This window comes from Leptodactylus fuscus, chromosome 3 (assembly GCF_031893055.1).
Source record: "Leptodactylus fuscus isolate aLepFus1 chromosome 3, aLepFus1.hap2, whole genome shotgun sequence".
NCBI lineage: Eukaryota > Metazoa > Chordata > Amphibia > Anura > Leptodactylidae > Leptodactylus > Leptodactylus fuscus.
Genome location: NC_134267.1, coordinates 76,785,188 through 76,810,891, shown reverse-complemented (window position 1 = coordinate 76,810,891; position 25,704 = coordinate 76,785,188). Strand labels below are relative to the sequence as shown.

The 25,704-nt window shown below is 42.7% G+C and overlaps 1 protein-coding gene across 1 annotated transcript; it reads right to left on the bottom strand.

The window, feature by feature from the left end:
• Nucleotides 1–4,960: 4,960 nt before the first annotated feature.
• Nucleotides 4,961–23,063, bottom strand: CCSAP (centriole, cilia and spindle associated protein). The gene is made up of 3 exons (XM_075267818.1): nt 22,723–23,063; nt 17,263–17,507; nt 4,961–5,185 (listed from the first exon to the last, which is right to left on the bottom strand). The coding sequence occupies exons 1-3, from the start codon at nt 23,045–23,047 to the stop codon at nt 5,006–5,008; spliced, it is 750 nt and encodes a 249-aa protein (XP_075123919.1). The 5' UTR covers nt 23,048–23,063; the 3' UTR covers nt 4,961–5,005.
• Nucleotides 23,064–25,704: the final 2,641 nt, after the last annotated feature.

Genomic DNA, 25,704 nt, shown 5'->3' with positions numbered 1-25,704 from the left:
TGAAGTCTTGCGGGCCCCTGTGCAATCTTTTGTCCGTGGTCTCCTCCCTAATCCCTCAGTTTAATCAACCTTAGTGTGGTTAGGACAGTGGTTCTTAACCAGGATTCGATCGAACCCTAGGCCCTATGCACGGTTCATTTTGTGTACCAGTAAAAAAACCATACACCTATGTCTTGAATTTGGAAAAAAAAAAAATCATATTTGATTAATCACTAAAGAAGGGTTTGGTAAATGTGCATCTGAAACTGGTGGTTTCGGTACCTCAAACAAGGTTAAGAACCACTGGGTTAGGGTAATCTGTGGATTTCCTTGCTTATGGGCCAGATGGAAGCTGCAATCTCAGTACTGATGCCAGTGCTTATTGGCCCCCTAAGGTTCCTGGGCTCTGCTGCAACTGCACCCCCTCAAGTTACACCCCTGTTTACAAAGTTCAGTATAAAAGTGAAGAAGGTACTCGCTTGTCTCTTGTGACGTAGGATCCCAACCTGTAATTTCGAGCAATGAGAAGACAAAATATCTTGTAGGGAAGATATGGTTTTATTCACCGATATTTAGTAATCGGTAGAGTGACATTTTGGCCACAGATGGCCTTCATCAGATTCTGCCATTGATATAGTAGATGTGCCAGGAGGTGGTTGAATCAGCTAGGAAAACGTGGTTCTATGCAGTAGAACGTATGGCTAGATCAGCCGGAAAATAGGTTCCACAGGCGGCTGTTGCGGGTATATCACTATAGCATCCAGGAATAGCGTTGTGACCGCTAGGAAATGCGAGCGCTGGGTCACACCGCTATTCCTGGTCGCCATAGCGGTATACCTGCAACAGCCTGTGGAACCTACTATGGTAATCTAGACATACTCTCTACTGCATATACTTGGTAGTTCATACCAGCTCTTAGCACATTTCCCGTAAGGAGGAACTTTTCCTTTTTGGAGAAACTTCTGTCTCCATCTAAGAAGAGGAAAGAAACAATCATTATCATATAGTATATAAAAAAATGTGTAGTGCACACCAGCTTTGCTCCCAAAGGGCACTAACATTGTCCTGAAATACAAAGTGGATTGTATACTGTACATGGAACATTTCAAACATTATTTTAGCATTTATTTAGAAGCAATTTAGGTGGTGCGGTTTCCTACAAATTGATTGTAGCGGATTAATTGCCACAAAGTCACTGGTTGCTAACATACATTGTACATTGTAATCTACAAGATTATAGAAGAGATTTAAGCAAATCTCATCTGCATGTGTTGTTTTTTCACGTGCGGCTTTCAACTTCTAAAAAAGCATAGGTAGAAGTCTGTGGGTGACTTACAGTGATTACAGCTGTCTTTTTGCTGCTGCAGCTTACAGAAAAAAAAAAGTGTCTGAATTTTCCTAAAAAAATTTGCAGCGTGTTTGCATGGTATGTGCTCAGCCTAGCAGGTGTACTCCCAATAGTTTATATGACAAGTAATTTAACACCTGAGCATAGACATGAAAACATTCTGCCATACACAGCAATAGAATGACACTGCAATCTTCAACTGTTTCAGATTTATTTGGCAAACATATTCTGTTTATAATAAGTTAAAATAGAAAACACATTTACAATTTTAAAAACGTGTGGAGGGAAAAAAAAATCTATTCACAATCTACTTTTACAACAAATTTCACATCTGGCAAAAACAGTGGGCACCAAATCACAGAGACTGTAAACTGAAAAATAGCTTAAAATAATATAACGCCGCTAAATGTTCACAAATCAGTGAGAGAAAAACCAAGCAATCATTACAATGTCAATGTGAGATAGGTATGTTCTGGAGATTGGGGTTCATTGATGCAAGAAAAAAAAAATAAAGTAAAACTTAGTAGTATTGAGCGAATAGTAGATTCGAATACTTCGCTCCAATAGCAATGCGTGTTAGCAGCCAGCGCTTCACAACTTGGTGTCTGGCCACTTACATGCATTCCTATGGGAGCGGAGGTATTCAAAACTATTCATCGAATACTATTCGCTCATCTCTAAAACTTTGAAAAAACTTTGAAAAAAAATATATATATTTTTTTTTACCATCATGTTTTTTGTGAAAATACAGGCTTCATTCAGAGCATGTCACAATTCTTGTCCCTGTTAAAATCCCATTGAATCAGACAGAGAACATGGAGGTATAAGTAAAGACTTTGTGGACCTCTAAAGTTAACCTATTACAGCCCTGTATAAAATGAAGCCATAATATATTTGTGTACATGAGATCTTCTAAACCCCAACTGAGAATCCCAAGGGAATTCCATAATACTAGCGTCGATCATCCAACTATAAGGTCCATTCGTTAATTTATCAGTATTCTGATTCAGCCACATAAATATTACTGTGTACATTCATTTTCATTGCAAGAAAAATGTGATGGACCTTCTTCAAAGTCATCCAAGTGGAGAAAGTCTATATTTATACATTATTGTATGAACATCTTATATACACATATTGTGGTATACACTGTACATTAGAATTTAAGCACCAGATTGAAAGATGAAGTAAGAAATTACCAACAAATAAATGTGTTTGGGTTGTCTTCTTGCACATCTTATCAACCAACTCAGGTATCTTAGACGGGCACTCAGCCAAACGGCTAACTTCCTGTTGCCCCCTCCCCATATACATACATGGTAAGCTTAGAGTTGTACGTGTTTGCAATATAGAGAGGGGGGGGGGAATCACTTTCATGGTGACTTGTCTCCCTTAAGAAGCAAAGGACTGTACATGTTGAAATCCAATTGCTTGATCATTGTTTCCACTAGAATCTGTCTGAATGTGGGGCTAGGAGGCACCCAATACACAATAGATGGTCATACAAAATCTGCATGGTTGGCTGAAGTTGATCTGATGTGTACGGCCACCTTCAGTTTCCGCCACATATGAAATACTGAGAGATGAGCACTAATGGCCATTAACATTGAATGACAACCCAATAAGCATTTGTCAAATATATACAGTAAGATTCATATAAATTATACATATGTGAATATAAATCAGATATTTTAACAATCTACAAAGGAGGAAACCTTACATTTTTCTGTCCTTAAAAAAAGATTGGGGTATAAAAATTATTTTGCCATAAAACGAATATTTACATTCACAACCACATGGACGTGTTAGGTAATATGAAATATTACGAAGTTTTTTTCCTTTGGGACAGTAGTGTAATTTCTCCAGTTTAAACTCTGCCTGAAGCCAGATATAGACACACATATATATCACTATCTATCTATCTATCTATCTGGGCTTGGTGATTAATCAATCAAAAAAATAAATAACTGAACAATGTGAATTTGTTCACATTGATTATTACAAAATTTGCACGTTCGAACTGAAACTGCTGTCATCATATTCGGGGTCTCTTCAGACCCCAGAGTATAATGAGCTGACATTCAGGGTAGGTAATTGTTACTCGTGAACTCCGGCGTCACTCCCTACTGTCTTCAGGAACCACACACATGGGTTACGCTGCACCGCAATGCTTCTGTTTATGTGTCACATCAGTCAGAAGAACTGAAGACAGCAGGGAGTGGCACTGAAGCCCAGAGGAAGTGAGTAACACCTCCCCCGGGCCTCTGCTTATTATGTTCTGGGGTGTGAAGAGATGGAATAGTAGTTTTGATTTGGATGTGAGACTACACTTAGTCATACGTAAAAGGGTGTGGTTTAAAAGGGGCGTGGCCTAAATTGTCAAAATAAGGCAGATGCCAAGTATTTACATAAAGTGGCTGCTCAGGAGATAAAAGGGCGCCATCGCTGCCAGGTCTCTGCAGTATTATACATAGTAAATAGTTACAAGCTTTTATATTCTGTTTACTATAAACTGCTATTGATGGTCAGGGCTATGGAGTTGGAGTTGGGACTTGTTTTAAGTGGAATTGGAAAGTATTTTAAAGGGAACCTATCACCATATCCTCGTGAAAATTTGTGCCTGTATTGCTGAGATATTCATTTATTTCACTATATACAAATGAACAATCTGTCGTACAGTGGACAATTCCTAACTGCTACGGCCCACACTGGTGTAATAAACCCTCCTTCTCTTTGAGTGTCTGGGCCTGGTGAGATTTAAACTTAGCTCCCTGGTCCTGTTAGCCAAAGAAATGCGGGAGAAAGGAGGGTGTTCCTGCGCAGGGTTGGGGTGTAGCAGTTTGTAGCAATTGAGCCGCCCTTGGTGCTCCATACAGCTCATTTGTATATTCTGAAATAAAGGAATCTCTCAGCAACAGAGGAACAAATTGTCATGGAAAAAAAAAAAGTGTTTGAACTATCTAAGTCTGCTGCTGGTTTAATACGCTACGTCCTGGTAACACTCTCCCTTAAAATTATATTATACAATTATTAATATTATATAATTAGCTGGAAAGTTTATTACATATTTATGATCATAAGATTTCAATAACTAACTTTTTTGTGAGTTAGAGGATTTTTAATGCTTTTGTCTCAGACAGCAGGAGTTGAAGTTGGTGGTTTGACCTACCGACTTCACTGCGCCAAAATCTGTAGTGAAGGTCTTTTTTTTTTTTAAATTCTTTATAATGCACAAGATTTAAATACCAGACTACACACTATATTTCTAATAGCTCAGTCCTACCATTCCAGCTGTCATCTTCCCAATTGTATTACCCTGCTTAATCTTCACAATAGATACATAATTTGAAGAACTTTTGGGTCTCCAGCAAGGAATTGTATCTGACTTGACGTAGAGTTGACATAAAACACCACTGTTATAAAATAAAAAACATAAGGAAAATATATACTTGTCAAATATGAGGAGTCTTAACCACTGGGGTACCCCTGGAATGTATTGTATAAAAACCTTTAGAAAAAGTCTGCTTTAGTTTTGCTTAGTATTGCTGTGACTTAGAAACAGACAGTGCTTGCTGTCAGACACTTTCTTAAAATATTTATAAAGAATTGAAGTGAAGCTGTATGATCGGGGGTGCAAGGCTAGCTGAGGAATCAGCCAATGTGGAGACAATTGGACCATTAGCGAGCTCTGGCTGAATAGCATCTCATGTACTCAGTCATCCAGGGATTATCTACTGGGGAAGGTTTTCTTCTTAAGATCCTTTCAGCATCTGCAGAGCGGGCTCTCTGTTTGTGCAGCATTTGCTTCCTCTTCTCTTTCTGCCGTCTGTTCTTTGCTCTCAGTGCAGATTCATGGATCTTAAAAAGAAAGAATGATGAAGTTCTCAAAGTTGTAATTATGATAAGAACATGCTTATATCCCATAAGAACTCTCCTATTAAGGGGTTTTCTGGGACTTTTATACTGGTGAACTAACTATACTTAGGTTAGAGTATCAATAACAGATTGGTGGGGGTCTGACTCCTGGCAGCACCAACGATCAGCTGATTAACAGGCCACAGCAGGGACCACCAATAATCATGGAAAGGATTTCCCTCAATGAATGTAGAGACATTTGCACATGTAGGCTGCTCCATTAATTCAATCTGTATAGGACTCAGAGTGCAGTGCTCAGCAGTACACATGCTGCAACATTTTGTAAATCAAGAAAATGTTATTAAAGGACCAAAGAAAGGGTGTAAGACATCAAAAAATAGGTGACTTTGCAGGGCCCCAAATAGACGAGGTCTGCCCAATACAACACAGATTGGAAACTGATACAAAAGCCAGACCCCAGGAGAGACTGGTGTCAAATGTCCAGAAAGAATAGTCTGGGCTTAAAGTCCAACTGGCTACACAGAGAGAAAAACAAACAAGAGAAAGTAACAAGTAATGGACAAAACCAGCCCAGGCAATGCCCAAATATCTCTATCTATCTATCTATCACTAAAAATCTGTAGTAGTCCGCTCTATACAGATCCACTGTTCTCGCCCGATTTGGGGTGAAATTTGGCACGCCCCCTCTCCACCCACAGGAGCAGAATACTGCGCACGTTACATCTCTCTAGCATCCCCCTGTCATGAGATTGGGGCGAAAAGAGGGGAGGGGAAAGAAACTGTTGTGAGTGACAGGGACAGATTATAGCGATGGCATCAAAGAGTCGCTGCTAAAGGGGCCGCACCACCTCACACAAACACCATATAAACATTACACAAACAGCACACATGCACCAACCCACAAGCACGACACCACACAAATACCACAACACACCACACAAACACCAGACCACTCTAGACACACACACACAACCACCACCCCGCAAATACCACACCACCACCACATAAATATCACACGCACGTACCACAAACGCATGCAAACACACTCAGATGAATGCACACTTATGCACACGGACGAACAAAGCACATGCGTACTCACACACAACTACCGCACGTATGGACACTAGCACTGCACATGCACAAACACATGGATCACATGTGCACTAACACGTACCACACATGTACATGTACACACGCATACATACACATGGATCACACGCGTTCACACACAAATACATGCACGTGCTCACACACACATGCATACATACATATACACGGACTACACACGTGCATGCACACATGCATACAGACACATGGATCACATGTATGTGAGCACACACACGCATACATATACACGGATCACACGCGTACACACGCACTGAAAAAACACGTCTGGTATCATTACTGGTTGCTTGCACACTATAGTGTTTATCATGGAGCTCCGGACCATGGATTTAGCAGTTCCATAGACTTTGTGCACAAAGCTGTTAATTTTGCAGGCTCCATAGAAGTCTATGGAGATGTAGAAACCACGGCCCGGAGACTGTAGTGTTACTGTAGTGTGCAAGCAGCCATGAGCAGCAATATTGATCAGGCGAAAACAGCCTGATAGTAAGGGTGCTTTCACACTGAGTAAACGCTAGCTTATTCTGAACGTAAAACACGTTCAGAATAAGCGGCGTCTAAAGCAGCTCCATTCATTTCTATGGGAGCGGGGATACGAGCGCTCCCCATAGAAATGAATGGGCTGCTTCTTTCACTCCGTGCAGTCCCATTGAAGTGAATGGGGAGTGCCGGCGTGTACGCTCCGGCATGAGCAGAGCTAGCCGTATACGCCGGCACTCCCCATTCACTTCAATGGGACTGCACGGAGTGAAAGAAGCAGCCCATTCATTTCTATGGGGAGCGCTCGTATCCCCGCTCCCATAGAAATGAATGGAGCTGCTTTAGACGCCGCTTATTCTGAACGTGTTTTATGTTCAGAATAAGCTAGCGTTTACTCAGTGTGAATTCACCCTTAGATTGTCATTATTGCTTACTATACAGGGAGCTTTCATCACTGAAGCATTAGAATAGTTATTTAATAGTGTTGATTCGAATAGTAGATTCGAATACCTTGCTCCATAGTAATGCGTGTTAGCGGGCGGTGCTTAACCCCTTAGTGTTCGGCCGCTTACATGCATTACTATAGGAGTGAGATATTCAAAACTATTCGTCGAATACTATTCACTCATCTCTATTATTTAACTGTAAACCAATTTTACTTTTTTGTCTGTGAACAACTTATAGATTACACTGGAGGGGGGGGGGGGAGTGCATTATGTTGTTAATTGGGTGTAAATATTTTAGATGTTTGTGTAAGGTGCATAAATTTTTATTTTTGATCAAAAATAGCTTAAAAATAACTAATAATTTATACTACATAATATATATTGAATATGTAAAATCAATAAAAATGTTGAAATGAAAAAAAAATTGTTTAAATTAGTAAAATGCCAGGCCTATAAGTTTGTTGAATGTTGACTATAAATTACTGACTAAAATGTTGACTTAACTCGGTGATCCTAGATTTGGTCCATCCGGATCAGGCAGGTTTTATGCCAGGTAAGTCCATGTCTGACAATTTGCGAAGCGTCCAGGTGGTGACCCAGATTGGCTCGGTCTCTTCTGAGGATTGGGCGATAGCTTCCCTTGATGCAACCAAAATTAGTAAAATGCCAAAATAATAAAAATTTTAAGCATACCTCCCAACAGTCCTGGATTCTGCAGGACATTCCCGGATTCGGGGTCCTGTCCCACAGTCCCGGTTTTATCTCATCTGCGTCCGGAGTTGAATATATAGGTGAGTAAAGCAGGAGCTATCACAGCTCAGCTCCTTTAACACTGCGATCTGGCTCCTGGATGTGTAGGCGTGATGTGATAAAGTCACTCACATCACGCCTACAACTCTGTAAGTGAGACTGCGGATAGCAAGGGAAAGGTGAGTATCAGTGTTGCTTTGTGTTAAACATTGAGGGAGAATATAATGAAGGGGGCCCATGAAACTAGGAGCAAATGAAGGAGGAGGGGACATGGAACTGGGGGCAGAGATATAGGGGAGACATGAAACTGGGGTAGAGATGGAGGGGGGCATGATACTAGGGCAGAGATGGAGGGGGGGCATGAAACTGGGGCAGAGATGGGGAGACATGAAACTGTGGGCAGAGATGGAGGGGGGGACATGAAACTGTGGGCAGAGATGGATGGAGGGAAATAAAACTATGGGAAGAGATGGAGGGGGGCATGAAACTGGGTGAGAGATGGAGGGGGGGCATATAATTTACGGTTGACTGTAGGAGAATTATACTGTGTGGGGGCACATGAAAAATGAATGATAAAGGGTGGGGCCAACATAAAAGTGGGTGGACCTAAGTTTGCCATTGCGCACATAGCCATATATTTTATCCCTCTTTCTGTTCTTCAAAAGTTGGGAGGTATGTTTAACCACTTCCGGACCGCCCATAGACTATATACGTCCGGGAAGTGGTTGCCTAGTTCTGACAGGACGTACCTGTACGTCCATCAGAACACAGCAGCTGCACGGAGATCGTGTAGCTGCTTTCACTAGGAGCCGGCTGTAACTTCAGCCGGAGCTCCGAGAGAGATAGCAGGGAAGATTTATTACCTCCTCTGCTATCTCGATCGCTGTGTATACAGCGCTCAATGAGTGCTGTATACACGGCTATGGACGCTGCCATAATTCAGCTGCCCTCTGACCCGGCAGACACGTGATCTGCCGGGAGCAGTGTCCTGCCAGAGCTGCTGGGTCCTACAGGACCCCAGATCAGCTCTGTATACAGTGTGCAGGAGTCTGTATTTCTCCTGTAACTGAGGTTAAATGTACCAGCCCTAGTTATAGGAGAAATCAGCCTCAAGTACAAAAAAAAGTGATCAGATGTCCCAAAGGTCTCTTATCACCTTATGGGGACACAATCTGGAAAAAAAAAAAAAAAAAAAAAATTATAATAAAAAAGTTTTTTTAAAAAGTAAATAAAATAAAAAATAAATAAATAATACGCTAATAAAACGCCGTTATTAACCCCTTCCCGCCGATGGCATTTTTTGATTTTCGTTTTTCGTTTTTGACTCCCCTCCTTCTAAACCCCATAACTTTTTTATTTCTCCGCTCCCAGAGTCATATGAGGTCTTAATTTTTGCGGGACAATTTTTTCTTCATGATGCCACCATTAATTATTCTATATAATGTACTGGGAAGCAGGAAAAAAATTCAGAATGGGGTGGATTTGAAGAAAAAATGCATTTCTGCGACTTTCTTACGGGCTTTGGTTTTACGGCGTTCACTGTGCAGCCAAAATGACATGTCCCCTGTATTCTGTGTTTCGGTACGGTTCCAGGGATACCAGATTTATATGGTTTTATTTACATTTTGACCCCTAAAAAAAATTCCAAAACGGTGTTAAAAAATGTTTTTTCTAAAAGTCGCCATATTCCAACGGCCGTAACTTTTTTATACATAGGTGTACGGGGATGCATAGGGCGTCTTTTTTTGCGGGGCCGGGTGTACTTTTTAGTTCTACCATTTTCGGGAAATGTTATTGCTTTGATCACTTTTTATTCAAATTTTTATCAGAATTAAAACAGTGAAAAAACGGCGGTTTGGCACTTTTGACTATTTTTCCTGCTACGGCGTTTACCGAACAGGAAAAATATTTTTATAGATTTGTAGAGTGGGCGATTTCGGACGCGGGGATACCTAACATGTATATGTTTCACAGTTTTTAACTACTTTTATATTTGTTCTAGGGAAAGGGGGGTGATTTGAACTTTTAATACTTTTTATATTTTTTTTTACTTTTTTTTTTTATTTTTTTTTGCATTTATTAGACCCCCTAGGGGTGTTGAACCCCAGGGGGTCTGATCACTAATGCAATGCATTACAATGCTAATGCATTTCAATGCATTGCAAAAAATCATCATCTCTTTTGCAGGCTGTATACACCAGCCTGCAAAAGAGAGAATTTGCAGACTGGCTGGGAGCCCTTAACAAGGCTCCCGGCTGTCATGGCAACGGGGGGTCGGCCCTGGAGCATGCTCCAGGAGCCGGCGATCCCTGCCAAAATGGCGGCGCCCATGCGCCGCCGGGAAGATGGCGCCTCCGGCGCCTTTGACAGCAGCGCCGGAGGGGTTAATGCCTCCGATCGGTCCGGGGACCGATCGGAGGCATTAGAGCCGGTTGTCTACTGCTTAAAGCAGTAGACACCCGGCGGCTATGACGGCCGCCCGGCTCCCGGGCGGTCGCCATAGTTACAGACCCGACACGCGCCGTACTATTATGGCGCATGTCGGGAAGGGGTTAAAGGTTATAGCCCCACCCCTGATGACACCGTACAAAATAAAAATTACCGTAACAGAGAGGAAAAACTATATTATAAAGTTTTTCAGTGACACTTTGTGTTATTAAATTAAAAAAAAAATTATAAATTGAAAACCAGACACAATTTCCCTCCTATTTTGTTTATATTTTCCTGGATATAAAAAAAATTAAAACACATTTGAAAATAAAAATAACATAAAAATAAAGCCCTATGTGTCCCGAAAAAAAGACTCAAAAATTAGTTGACTAAGACATACGAGAAAAATTTTACAGACCTCAAAACCGCACATACATAATAAACCTAAAATGTATCTGGTCCTGGACCACAAATTGGCCCGGTACTGAAGTGGTTAAGTAGAAAAAAAGATTTACTGTAGCTCTGAAAATGTCAATTACAGTGTGACACTGAAAATTTTACTTTAGCCAGCATAACCAACAATTTAACATTTTACGCGAGTGAAGCCACAGGTATTCTACTAGTTCTAAATAAAGATCATGTAAGAATTCCTCATGAAAAGGAAAATAGTACACAGTAAACCATAAACAACTGTTGCGGCACCCCTTCCCCCCCACAGGACTACCCCACCCCCCCCAGGAACTCCACACCAACATGCGCATACACTCATACCCATCCAAACAGGACCGTGGGATAAGCACAAAGTATTCAGTCATAGTCCGTGCTAGGCTGAGACAGGATATGGGGGGAAGCTATCCATTTATCCCAGACACTGTGGAACTTAGACTCCTTATCCCTATGCTTAACCCTTTCACTGCCAGGCACGTAGCTATACGTGCTCCCAAGGTGGCAGTTCAGTAGCCAAGGACGTAGTTACTACGTCCTCCCTACTAATGCCAATATCTCTGGACTGCATCAACATATCTTGATGCTTTAAAATGCATTTTAAAGAAGAGAATCTCATCTTTAAAATGATACCAAGGACTTGATGATTTTACTTACAGTCTTGGAGCCATTCACTGTTGAAAACACTATTTGTCATTGAGATCCAACTGCAGATCTCAATTCCCGACAGCGTTTCAACAGTGAATCGCTCCAAAATTGTAAGTCTAATCATCAAGTTCCTGGTATTTAAAAGATGAGATTCTCCTCTTTAAAATGCAATTGAAAGCATCAAGATATGTTGATGCAGTCCAAAGATATAGAGCTCCAAAGTGTCCCCCCCCTCCTGTCTAAGCAAGCAATTTGCAAACTTTAACAGGAAAGGGAGAGGGACACGGAGCAGCCCAGCAGAGAGAGAGAGACACGCAGAAACGATCTTTCTCTCTCTGCATAACTTGTATGTGACAGCAGGAGGGGGGTGGCAGGGACTCTATTGTCCCTATTAACCCTTCTCCTGCCAATCAGAGCGTATACTATACATTTGTCTCTGATTGTTACATACAGGTATAATGTAATTCCCCCCCGAGCTTTACTAGTGGGGTATTCTTATGTTATACCTCCTGAACATAACCAGGAAGTTTATTGGCGCTGTGACCCAGGCATTTACCATTGTCCAGGTCGCAACACCAAAAAAAAAAAGTCGCACCAAACACTTACACAACATATACATAAAGTCGCAAATAAAGTTTACATTTCACTCAATCCCTGTCCTGTCTATACCGGAGCTTTCTACAGTAAAATACGTCTCTAGTGATATCCGTTACACACTAAAATAATAGTAATAACAATTATCACTAGAAATGAACGTATAGATTGCTAAAAATTTTATAGGGGGATGGAAAATAACATTTTTATGTAAAGTCCTATTTAATTTGCATGCGCAAAATGGGATGGCGCATTTTTGCGATTTTGGCGATTCTTTAACACCCACCCCTGTAAATATATACATGTGTGGTATTTATGAACTCCTCACATATTGCAGTTTTATGTACAGTACATTATGTTTGCAGAAAGGGATTGCTTGAGCCGCACTTTAGTGGCAAATTTGAATTTTTGTGCAATTTTTGCTAGCAATCTCTGTTTGCCGCAAAGTTGAATGAAGGTGGTTGTATATATAAACTATTAAATTGTGTTTTTATATACGGTATGCTGTGTACTCTGAAAAAAGTTAGATTTTGGTATCACAGTCACAGTTTGGTAGGTGCAGTATAGTTTTTTAACATATTAGTGAACAACAGCAAAATCCTGCTTGTCTTCTGTATTCGTGTTTTAGGGAGTCTGAGCTCTTGTAGTTGATGTTTGCGGTACATATAGTATATTTACACATTGTATACACCATAAGCTATTATTTTAAAAGTATTTTGTATATGAATGTGAGATTGAACATGAGTTTTAGGTGCAAATATGTGTTTTAGCGTATTTTTTCAAAAAATTATTTGTGTTGGTCGCAAAGTTGCATGAAGGTGGATGTGGCTATCGATGACCCATTAAGATAATTGTAATCTTCAGGTTGTCTACTTTCAAAAAATATATAGGGTTTAGGGGTTGTATGAACTCTGCACATGTTGTATGAACTCTGCACATGTTGAATTCTTATTTTTAGGAGGTTTGGTGCATTTAATTTTTTGTTTGGTTTCCACTTTTAACAACTAATATACATTTATTTGCATTTTTTCATAAAACATTCACTTTAAATCAAAATTGCATGAAGGTGCCTGTTCGTATACAGTACCAAGTGGCATTCTGACAATGCTGCGGGTGTCTACTTTAAGAAAATATATAGGTATGGGGGGGGTTGGATTTTTTAGTGCTGCAATTTAGCTTTGATTTGTTCATCTCAAAACTGTGAAAATTGCTCTGGCTACTGGAGGTGCAAAATTACCAGAGACCCTTGGCAGCGAAAAGGTTAAATATCCAGTTTTTAAGCGGCAAAGAGACATTCACAGATCTGATCCAGTCATGCAGTACTGGAGGGCAGGAGGACATCCAACGGCAGGCCACAGTCTTACGAGCACAATGCAGGGATTCATTAAGAAACATTCTCTCTGCGGTAGAACAGAAACGCTCTGGATCCATATAGGGGGGCATAGTTTAGGGTTATCTGGCATGCAAGAATTTTCTGACCTGCTCCAGAAACCCCGTACCATAGGGCAGGACCAAAGAAGATGATAGAATGTACCTGGGGACTCCTCGCATTTGAGGCAAAGGTCCCGAAAACCAGACCGGAACCTGTTGACCTGAGCAGTGCTCATATAAGCACGGTGCAGAATATATATCTAAGACATCCGGTCCCCCAGGTTAGGAGATGCGAGCTTTGGAGTCTCAACCGATAAGTCCTAATCCTCGTTAAACGTCCCACATCCCTCTTCCAGCGAGACCTAGGTGGAATGGGAGACCTCTTAAAGCTTGTGGACAAAAGATCCCTATATATAATGGAAATGGCCCCACCCCCCGGGGGCTCCAACAAGTAGCGTGGGAGTGTAAAGGGATTCTCACAAAATTTAGTCCCAGGAAACTGAGACTGTATGGCATGGCGGAGCTGGAGGCAAGGCAGGTGAAACGTGTTAGGAAGACCATACTTATCCTTCAACTGCTGGAAAGACTGGAAGACACCATTCACACAGATATCCCCCATAAAGAATACATGCTGCAACATTTAAAGGGGTTTTCCAGTTGCAAATGAATCTTTCATACTGATGACCCATCTTCAGCTGCAACCCCATCTACTGTATAGCGGTGGATCCGGGGAACTGCAGTGTCGCTCCTTGTACTTGAATAGGAGCATCCTGCACATACTCTCCATGTACTGCAAAAGCTTCCAGTACCTAGAGGCTTCCAGAACAACTGGTCTGTGTGGAATCCGGATGTTGGACCCTCACAGATCAATTTCAGGGTGGAAAACCTCTTTAGGCTTAAGTCCCCACGTTGCGGATAGGGAATTTGAGTCTTATCACTTTGTGTCTCATCACTGGAATTCTTATTAGTTAAAAGTCCATTTTTGAAGAGAGTTTTCTGGCACAGAAATACAGCTGGCATATCCTTAGGATAAGTCATCAATATCTGAAGAGTGGCGTCCAACACCAGATATTCCCACAGATCAGTTGTTTGAATCATCGGTCACATTTTAGTGAACGGAGCTAAGCTGTAATACCAAAGACAGCCTATATGTAATGCAGAGCATTGTGCTTGGTATTCAGTGAAGTAGCTGCAGTGGTAACCCAGATGATGTCATCTCTTCAAAGAGCTAATCGGTGAGGGTCCTAGTTGTCGGAAATCCTCTAATCATATATTGATGGCCTATCCATAGGTGCCGTCCTCTTATTACTAGCTTATTACTCTTCTGATTGTACTGTGATCCTATTCCATAATGGCTACTGGTGGAGAGACTGTCCATCAGAAATCTTCACTGAATTCCAATACACACTACAATCAGCATGCAATAGTTCTCCTTTCAGTGTGCAGTGATGGATGGAGCCGGTCACATGACCCTCTGTTATTATTCCTCCTGAAAATTTATGACTAAATTGATAATTGAGGGTGTGACACACTGACACTGTCTGTCCGTATAGGGACTCAACCCTCTCACAAGGGGAATAGTAATGCCAGTAGAATAATATTTTGTTATGGTATATTCACATCCGGTTTCTTTTTTATATCCACTTAGGGGGCATTCAATGCTTTTTTTGCACAGACACAAAATCCTGCATGTCCGACTTTGTGTCTGTGCAAAAAAAGTGGTTTCAAGGCGGAGAGGCTGCATACGGACACCGGCGGTTTGCTTTAAAAACCCATTAAAATTAATGGGTTTTTAAACTGACCTCCGGCAAGCCATCACCAAGCAGCTTTTCCTGCATTTTTGGCAGAATCATGATGGGTGGACAGCAGCACAAGTGTGAATGCCCCCTTAGCAGAACAGTTTATCATATCAAAAAAGTGATGTCAAGAAATGAGTATCTGTTTACATTAAGATCACTGTAAAAAACAAAAAAAAATTGTTTGTGTCATTTTTTTGGACAACACAAAAATGTAGCATACTTTTGCATCCATGAGACAAACAAATGGAGTTTTTTTTTCTACATTGTTCTCTATGTGAACAGATGGCCATCTGTTGTTTTTTTTTTTTTTTTTTGGGGGGGGGGGGGGGTGTTGCATCTGTTAAGCAGGTCCTCTAATCAAACATTATTGCAGAATAGGATAGGCTAGGGAATAGCTTGCAGATCGGTAGGGGGTAAGATCTCTCAGGCCACAAGCGATCAGGAGAACGGGAGGCTTGTAGTCAAACTGGAGCAGAGCACGTTCTGCAGTCAGACCCCAACGATCTGCAAGTTATCCCAAATCCTATCCATAAGGGATAATTGCTTTCATGGGAAAACCCCTTTAAAAGGGAACCTGTCAGTGATTTTTCCACCATAAACTGACCCATCATGTGCACAAGAAAATAATTCCCTTTCCATTGGTTCCCCTTTGTAAATTTTCTACTGCAGCCAAGTGACATTATAAAAGTTTGAAAGCATAAAAAGTCATATACAAGTCACGGTGGGCAGGAAGCAGTTTCAGTCATACAATTTTCTTGCTAGTTATATCTCCTGGGAATTACTGGCATCTCCCTTGTAATGTCTGGGAGGGAGATGTGAGTGTGAAAAGACTGAAACTGCTCCCCACCCACAGCGATTAAATGGGCTAATTTGCATACAACGTTTTGGGATTTCAAACATTTATAAATGCAATTTGCTGCAAAGGAAAGTTTACAGAGGGAGAACCAATGTAAAGAGTCCTGCACTTAGGGCCAGATTATGTGGAAAAACCACCTTAGGGAGCCTGCACATGGAGTTACGCCCCGCTCATTCTGAACGTAAAATTTGTTCAGAATGAGCGCGTAAAAACCAGATCCCATTGATTTCTATGGGTGCCGCCATACGTGCGCTACCCATTGAAATCAATGGGAGGCTTTTTTCCCTATTGCTTTCAATGTGATACTCGCGTATCTAATGATAGGCCATCAATGTTAGAAACCAAATAACACCTTTAAAGGAGAACTTAATCTAGTAATAAACAATAAAAATAAACATAAGAATGTTGTAACCACTGTTTTATTCTGCAGGATTTCTTTTTGTATGTTTCTGAAACATGTGTACGGAAGGGGGGGGGGGGGAGTAACGCAAAAGCATGGGGGAGAAACCAACAAGTTGTTTCTGCTGTTACATACAGATACACAAGCGTAAGAAGCCACAGAAAAATAGCCGACGGAGCATACGCAGTCGGCTCTGCCCGAACCCGAAGTGGCAGAGCCGACTGCGTATGTGTGGAATTTCCATCATGAAGAGAACAGTGTTGGATGCCTACGCAAGAAAGGAAGGCCAGAGGATGAAAAGGGCAGTGACTGGGGTGCACTAGGTGGCGGTGAGCAGGGGATGATGCTGGTGTGCTTGGAGCACAGGGGGATTGCCCCCGTGCTCCCTGAGCATAATTTGCTTATGAAAAGAAACGTTTTTTCGTACAAACAGCGGCAAGATGAATAGAGAGAAAGGTATGAGTAGAATAGACTTTATAAAGGCTATTCCTATATGTCTTTAGTTAAAAACGGGTTTTTTTGTTAATGACAGACTCCCTTTAAATGGTGGGGGGAGACATAGTAAAAACAGCGAGTAAATTATGCTCCAAATATAAATTATGCTTGAGTATCAATTCAATATATAAATGTAGTAACAGACAGAATGCTGTTCATCAGACGTACAGCTCACATGTATACTTTCTCCAAACTACCAAGCAAAAAAAAAAAAATTCTACCTCATTTTCCTGTGCCGGAGCGCACACGTTGTGGGTTTTCTGGCTCCCTGTGTCTTTTTTTCTCTCACCAGAAGCATACAGAGCAAATGGGTGCCGGATTTCTTTTGTTAAGCTCATCTTCTGTGGACTTGCATCTATCTTTCGAGCTTCCTGTTTGGATAATGCACTGTGGCTATGAAGCAGGTTTGAGCGATCGGCAGATTTTTCATTTGCTTCGGTTTGGATTTCCTCATCTTGTTTTTTCTCTGTTGCAATCCAAAGAATATCAAATCAGCAAAAGAGTTTCATGGCCATAATATATAAAGTATACAAAACTATCATATTGGATCATTTTCAGCACTCAAGAAACGGTAAATCACTTTTTTTGGAATGGCCATGAACAGGTACATGGCAAACGCAAGAGCTACAAAGCTCTCTGAGCTTGTTACAACCCACAAGTTACCAAAACAGGCAACATCAACCCAAATCTGCTGGATCAATGCATGACCAGATTCAGTGGCATTAGTGGAAATTTTAGAAGCCCTGCATTGCAATCTTAAAGGGAGTATGTCAGGCTTTCCAAACCAATGCCATGTAGGGTCCTCTAACAGGTGAAGAAGTATAAAGATAATTTTCCTTTTATGGACATGCAAATCAACCTTAAATGCATTGGGGATGCAGCCTGATTTGCCTACAGACAGTCACAAGTGTGAATGTCTTCTAAAATTGCTGCCTAAAGTCTTTCCTTTAGCATTTCTACCCACAATGCACTTCTAGGCTGATTTGCATATTCATAAAGGATGATTACTTTTATATTGCTTCATTGATCAGTTGCCGCATAAATATGTTCCTATTAAAAGTCTCTATACAGCACTATTATTGTTTTTTAAGGCAATTTAAACCTATCATAATCCATTTAAAGCCACAACGCCAAACTTCTGTGTAGCCCTAACCACACAGAAACCAAGGTGTAGTAGAGCATCTGCTCAAAGTATATGTGCAGTTATTGTTACATCAGTAAAATGCATGAAATAAAGTGTTACTGCAGCTTGCTCCCTATGAGGTGAAGGGGAGTTGAACTTAAAGAATAAATGTTGTTTAACCCCTTCCCGCCGATGGCATTTTTTGATTTTCGTTTTTCGTTTTTGACTCCCCTCCTTCTAAACCCCATAACTTTTTTATTTCTCCGCTCCCAGAGCCATATGAGGTCTTAATTTTTGCGGGACAATTTTTTCTTCATGATGCCACCATTAATTATTCTATATAATGTACTGGGAAGCAGGAAAAAAAATTCAGAATGGGGTGGATTTGAAGAAAAAATGCATTTCTGCGACTTTCTTACGGGCTTTGGTTTTACGGCGTTCACTGTGCAGCCAAAATGACATGTCCCCTGTATTCTGTGTTTCAGTACGGTTCCAGGGATACCAAATTTATATGGTTTTATTTACATTTTGACCCCTAAAAAAAATTCCAAAACGGTGTTAAAAAATTTTTTTTCTAAAAGTCGCCATATTCCGACGGCCGTAACTTTTTTATACATAGGTGTACGGGGATGCATAGGGCGTCTTTTTTTGCGGGGCCGGGTGTACTTTTTAGTTCTACCATTTTCGGGAAATGTTATTGCTTTGATCACTTTTTATTCAAATTTTTATCAGAATTAAAACAGTGAAAAAACGGCGGTTTGGCACTTTTGACTATTTTTCCTGCTACGGCGTTTACCGAACAGGAAAAATATTTTTATAGATTTGTAGAGCGGGCGATTTCGGACGCGGGGATACCTAACATGTATATGTTTCACAGTTTTTAACTACTTTTATATGTGTTCTAGGGAAAGGGGGGTGATTTGAACTTTTAATACTTTTTATATTTTTTTATATTTTTTTTTACTTTTTTTTTTTGCATTTATTAGACCCCCTAGGGGTGTTGAACCCCAGGGGGTCTGATCACTAATGCAATGCATTACAATGCTAATGCATTGCAATGCATTGCAAAAAATCATCATCTCTTTTGCAGGCTGTATACACCAGCCTGCAAAAGAGAGAATTTGCAGACTGGCTGGGAGCCCTTAACAAGGCTCCCGGCTGTCATGGCAACGGGGGGTCGGCCCTGGAGCATGCTCCAGGAGCCGGCGATCCTTGCCAAAATGGCGGCGCCCATGCGCCGCCGGGAAGATGGCGCCTCCGGCGCCTTTGACAGCAGCGCCGGAGGGGTTAATGCCTCCAATCGGTCCGGGGACCGATCGGAGGCATTAGAGCCGGTTGTCTACTGCTTAAAGCAGTAGACACCCGGCGGCTATGACGGCCGCCCGGCTCCCGGGCGGTCGCCATAGTTACAGATCCGACACGCGCCGTACTATTACGGCGCATGTCGGGAAGGGGTTAAAATATTTTTTTGTAAATAAACAGGTAAAGATTTATTATAAAGTTCCCTGTATGATCTGAGGAAAATGCTCCAATCTGCTGATATCAGCTCCTCTCCTGCCTGGCAAACTGCTCAGTTCAGTGAAAGAAAATCGGTCTTTAATGAAGACGGCTAAAGTTCTTACTATTCTATGGAGGGGGAGGAGGAAGAGGAATAAATAAGAATCAGTTAAACAGACATCCTGAAGAAGATTACAGCAATTCTCTCTCAACAGAGCTTTATTCACATCTATACAACTCAGTCCTGCTAATACCTGCTGAAAAAACGTTTTAAAGGGGTTGTCCCATCACAAGGATCCTATCTATACTGCTTGTTAATGTGGATGTAAGACTTTTCCTAAATACATTGCTTCAGCAAAACTGCTTTGTCGGAGTTAGTTTTGGTTGGAGTCGGAGTCGGTAGAAATAATTGAATTTTCATATGAATTTTATAAATGTTACTCAAATATATATGTTCTATCAAACTATGAACAACAGTGATAAGCAGTTCTGCTGGAGATAGAGACATTTCTTACTTCTTGTGTGTCACTGTTCTACACTGCCCTTATGTATTCTTATACTTGGTTAACCTCATGCTGCCCCAACCCCCCTACTTACAATGTATGAAATGAAACTGAAAGTGATAATGTGTTGCAAATTCTTAGTAGTAAAGCTCCTCCTCTAGACTAGATGTTTACTAGGTGTGCGTCTTCCAAGCATCTCACAGCTGCCTGCTACTCAGAAGAGGAAGATTGTAAGAAGTATTATACTTTCAACAGCTTTGCATCAGTTAACGGTGAGTACATGAGGAATAATAACAGTATTACTGACCACTATATCAGTTGTACGACCTGGCAATAATTTTGTACAATTGTTTTTAGGAAAAAAGGAGTGGAAGAACCTGATGTTTCGCCTGTCCTAAAGAGGAGGGTTAATTGCAAGTGGCATTGCTACATCAATGAAACGGAGAGAGAAGCTCCTATTACAAAATAACGTCCTTTTGGCAGCTGTTTATGTAGACCCAATGCATCGGATTCTTCTAGATGATCAACAGCTAACTAAAGATAAAGAAGCTCTGCTTGAAATAGCAGTAAGGATGAAAGGGTTGCAGAACAGTCAGGAGGAACAAGAAGAATTTGGTCGTCCTGCCACATCTTCACCCTCATCATCAACTGAAGAAGAATTTAATTTCGAAAAATATTTGGATCACAAGGACCGTGCAAAGCGTTCCCGCATAGAAGAAGAGTCATCCACATCAAAGAACACAGCCAGTACATTTCAGCAGAATTTTTCGTGTGCACTAAAAGAAATGGAGAAATTTGACCATTCATCAAAAATAACAGTGCAACAAGCGATTCCTCTGTATCCTGACATTGTCCGAGATGTTGCCCGAGTGGTTACTGCTTTGCCACCAACCCAAGTTAGTGTAGAGAGGTTGTTCTCTGCTCTCAAAATAATTAGATCAGATTTAAGGGCATCCATGAAGGAGGATCTGACAGAGGCAATACTTTTTCTGAGGACAAATTTATAGATGTCTTCTTATTACCTGCATAACAGTGTTTATTGCATATTTACTTACAAGAGTTTAGAAAAGTTCATAAAAAGTTATTTGCTATATTCTAATTGTATTCTAATAAATATAGTTTTTGCTCTAAGTGGTCTGATTACTTATAAGATGGTGAGAAACTGAATAAGCACGATGTTAATAGTTTACAACAGTAAATTTATTGTTACGAATTGGCCATTTATGAAGGAGTCGGAGTCTGATAAAATCCAAGAGTCGGAGTCGCAACTGTGGCTTACCGACTCCACAGCCCTGGTCATCTGATTGCAGTTCCCATAGACGTCAATACAACTGTATTGCTATCTATGGGACTTTCTGTATATTACTATTACGGCTGGTCATAGACCCAGCCGCAATACTAATATAGCCGTGACAGGCCTGGGAGCCTTCAGTAGGCTCCCGGCTGTCACCGGAACAGGTCGGCTCATGCGATATCGCCGTGCAGGAGCCGGCCTGCAACTGTACAGGTATGCGGTCGGTGGGGACTGGCCCGGGGGGGGGGGGATATTATACACCTTGGGGGGGAAGGGGCCACCAATACAGACCCGGCATCCACTGTAATAGAAAGGCGGATGCCGGGGAGGGTTAGAGGCCAGCACATCGCTACGCTCCTGCCCTGCATGAAGGCAGCAGCTGCATAGAGCAGCCTGCAAAAGAAAAGCACTGCAGACTGGCCAGGGAGCCTTCACAAGGCTCCTGGCTGTCATGCCAACGTGACGCCGGCCCCGGAGCTTACTCTGGGTGCCAGCGATCACAAGAAAAATGGCGGCGCCCACACACTGCCGAGAAAATGGCACCTTGGTCAGCTTTGACTGAGGCGCCATAAAGGTTAATGTCCCCGATTGGTGCAGGCATCGACATTACCGCTGGTTGCCTACTGTATAAAACAGTCCACAAGAAAATGGACGCTTACTTACTGTGTAAGCGTCCATTTTTCTTGTGGCCGCGAGCATGTGCAGTCGCCTCTGCCCAGGCCAACAAGTTTCACCACCTACGCCAGGAGAAGACACAAGAGGATGCTCCTGACGAAGATGGAAGCGGCGCTGGAGAGAGTTCTCTGGCAGCATTGGGGATGCCCCCAGTGCTGTTTGAGCGCTGGGGCCCGCCCCCAGTGCTGTTTGAGCGCTGGGGCCCACCCCCAGTGCTGCAAGAGAACTCATTTGCATACTGGTAAAAATGAACGGCGGCCCAGAGAAGACATCTAAAGGTAGGAGACGAATAGCCTTTCTTAAGGCTATTCCGATGTGTTAGAGTGAAAAAATACCTTCTAAATGATAGGATCCCTTTAATATTTATATAAACTTTTTTCCCCCAGTACATTGCATGGAATATTAAATTGTACCATTATGAAGTACAATCTGTCCCACCAAAAAAAGAAAGAGAAACTCATACGGCTCTGTGAGCTGAAAAATAGAACAGTAACAGCTTGTGGAAGACAAGAAGTCAAAGAACCAAAGTGAAAGTCTGGCAGGGACTGGAGAGGGTTAATGCCATTAGCATATGGTGGCAGCAGAGTACCTTGCCTGTGTGGATCACTGTCACTGCTCTGTCTTGCAATGGGGGCAGCCTGCTTGGCGGGGCCATCCGTGTCCTCTTCGGCGGGTGCCGGCTTCTGGGGCGCTGTAGTCAGTGGCTCACACTGCTTAGGAGGTGGTGTGGAGTGGCCACTACTGGAGCCGGAGCTTCCTTCCCAGCCATCCCACAGCCAGGGATTGTGTGCGTGCTCCAGCAGCCTCCTGCCCAGACGGTACTTCAGCATCTCCTCATAGCAGTTCCTATAAGCCTCCCAGTGAGGGTCTTTGAAGCGCTTCATGTATTCGCTTCGTAGGGTTTTACAATGCATCTTCCCGCTCTGCGGAGACACCGCCGGGACCTACAAAGGACACACAAAGTGGCCGTTAGTCTCACTCGTTATTTACACGCCGTCGGCTGAACAACTCACAGCGTGGCGTCTTATTATTGTGGCCACAAAAGGCATTCGTCACCTGGAGACACCCGCCATGTACAGCCAAAGTCACCGGCTCCGCCCTCATCCCACTGCTCACACACAGCAAAGAGCCGCCAACTGCTGGTCCATGGATCTATGGCATTATTCACACGGCCGGATTCTGCAGGATACTATAGCTAATAATCAGCTTCTAATTAAAGGGGTTGTCCGTCTTCACATGAGCTATTCACAGTACGTGACCTGTTGTGGTCGGACACTGACTAACGTGGGTGCAGCACCGCTCCCATGGGTCTGAGCAGCAGTTCTGTCCACTGCTCATGGGGGCTGCTAGACAAGATCTGTGTGGGATTAGGATGTCTACAAGTCACATACAATCAGAATAAGTCGTCAGTAGGAAAATTCAATTTGGGGACAAAGAAAAGTAACTGATTGCTGGGATCACCAAGTGATCAGGAGGAGGGGGGGCCTAAGATTCCCTAAGGGGGCGTTCACACTACCGCCGCTGTACGCCATGGGGTTTCTGTCAAGAACCCCAGGAAACTGGACAAAGGGACGGCTTGCCGGCGGTCAGCTTTAAAACCCATTGATTTGAATGGGTTTTTAAAGGTAACCGCCGGTGTCCGTATGCAGCCTCTCCGCCTGGAAACCGTTTTTTTTGTACGGACACAAAATCATACATTCACACACAAAACAGTTATAAAATAATAGATCAAGGTGTAGACCAGGCATGTCAAACATGCGGGCCGCATGCGGCCCTTTACAGGCATATCTGCGGCCCGCACAAAAGTCTCAAACTTTGTCTCTAGGAGACAAAGTTTGAGACTTTTGTGCGGGCCGCAGAGGTGCAATACTCTCGCGGCTACTCGCTGCTATGTAGACGTGACGTCACATCGCGTCTTAAATCTTCAGGCGGAAGCCGCGCGGGTTGAGCACCCTCCTATGTCGGCTCATTCATTTGAGCCGACAGCGGAGGGGAAAGCCGCGACCGCGATGGTCGTGGCAGGCGGGTTTTGACCAGAGAGAGGCGCGTCTCTCTCGGTGTCAAAACCCACGCGGGCAGTTCACGTGTGAACTAGCCCTCGGAGAGAGAGTACGGCGGGGGAACGAGGACTCGGAGTCGTCGGAGAAGGTAAGTAATTTGTGTACGCATAGAGGTGGAACATGAAACTGAGGGCAGATGAAGGAGGGGGCGGCATGACACTGGGGGCAGAGATGGAGAGGACGGCACTGGGGGCAGAGATGTGGGGACATGAATCTGGGGGCAGAGATGGGGGGACATGACACTGGGGGCAGAGATGTGGGGACATGAATCTGGGGGCAGAGATGGAGAGGACGGCATGACACGGGGCAGAGATGTGGGGACATGAATCTGGGGGCAGAGATGGGGGGATATGAATCTGGGGGCAGAGATGGGGGGATATGAATCTGGGGGGCAGAGATGGGGGGATATGAATCTGGGGGGCAGAGATGAGGGGATATGATCTGGGGGGCAGAGATGAGGGGGATATGATCTGGGGGGCAGAGATGGGAGGGACATGAGTCTGGGGGCAGAGATGGAGGTGACATGAATCTGGGGGCAGATATGGGGGGACATGAATCTGGGGGCAGATGAAGGGTGTATATGTAAACAGATAATTTTCTTTTATGAAACTAACAAAATCTTCTCAGAGAACAAGGCTGACTGATCACCACTTATCTAAAAAAGATTGAAAAAAATGATAGCAAATAAATGTTTAGTTTTTAATTGCTGTATTTTTGTTAAATATATCTTGCTGTAACATATTACTACTTCATATCTTGTTTTCATGACTGCTGTTAAAATACGTGTGTGACATTAGCTGCTGTGTGCGGCCCTCGCAACAACCTCTTGTTACTCATGTGGCCCTCGGGGTACCCTGAGTTTGACATGCCTGGTGTAGACAGTTTATATATACCACAAACATCACCTAGAACGAGAGCTTGGACTCTAAAAGAAAACGATACAGAAGACAAGCAAGATTTTGGTGTTATTAAAGGGTCTCTATCATCAAAATTATGCCCTATGAGCCCCACATATGCCTGAATAGCCTTTATAAAGGCTATTCAGGCACTGCTAATGGTATTTTAAGACCCCCCCGTTTTAAACTAATACCCTAAAAACTAATATTCAAATCATACTTACCCGTGCACAGTGGGCGGTTCGTGCACTCGTGGACGTCATCTTTAGTCCCGCCTTCCTCTGGTGTCTTCTTCCAGCGACGTCCTCCTGGGCTTTTTCTTCCACGCCTTTATCTTATTTTCTTCCGGCAGGTTGTGTTTAAATCCCGTGCGTGCACAGTAGCGCTCCCTCCAAAGCGCTACTGCGCACGTTCCAGCAACATTTTTGTCGTAGTTCTAAGGGGAAATGAGCAAGCAGTATGGTCGCGAATTTCCATTGACAAAAATTACGCCAGAGGGAGCGCTACTGCGCACGCGTGGGATTTAAACAAAACCCGCTGGAAGAAACGAAGAGTCCAGGAGGACGTCGCTGGAAGAAGACACCAGAGGAAGGCGGGACTGAAGATGACGTCCAC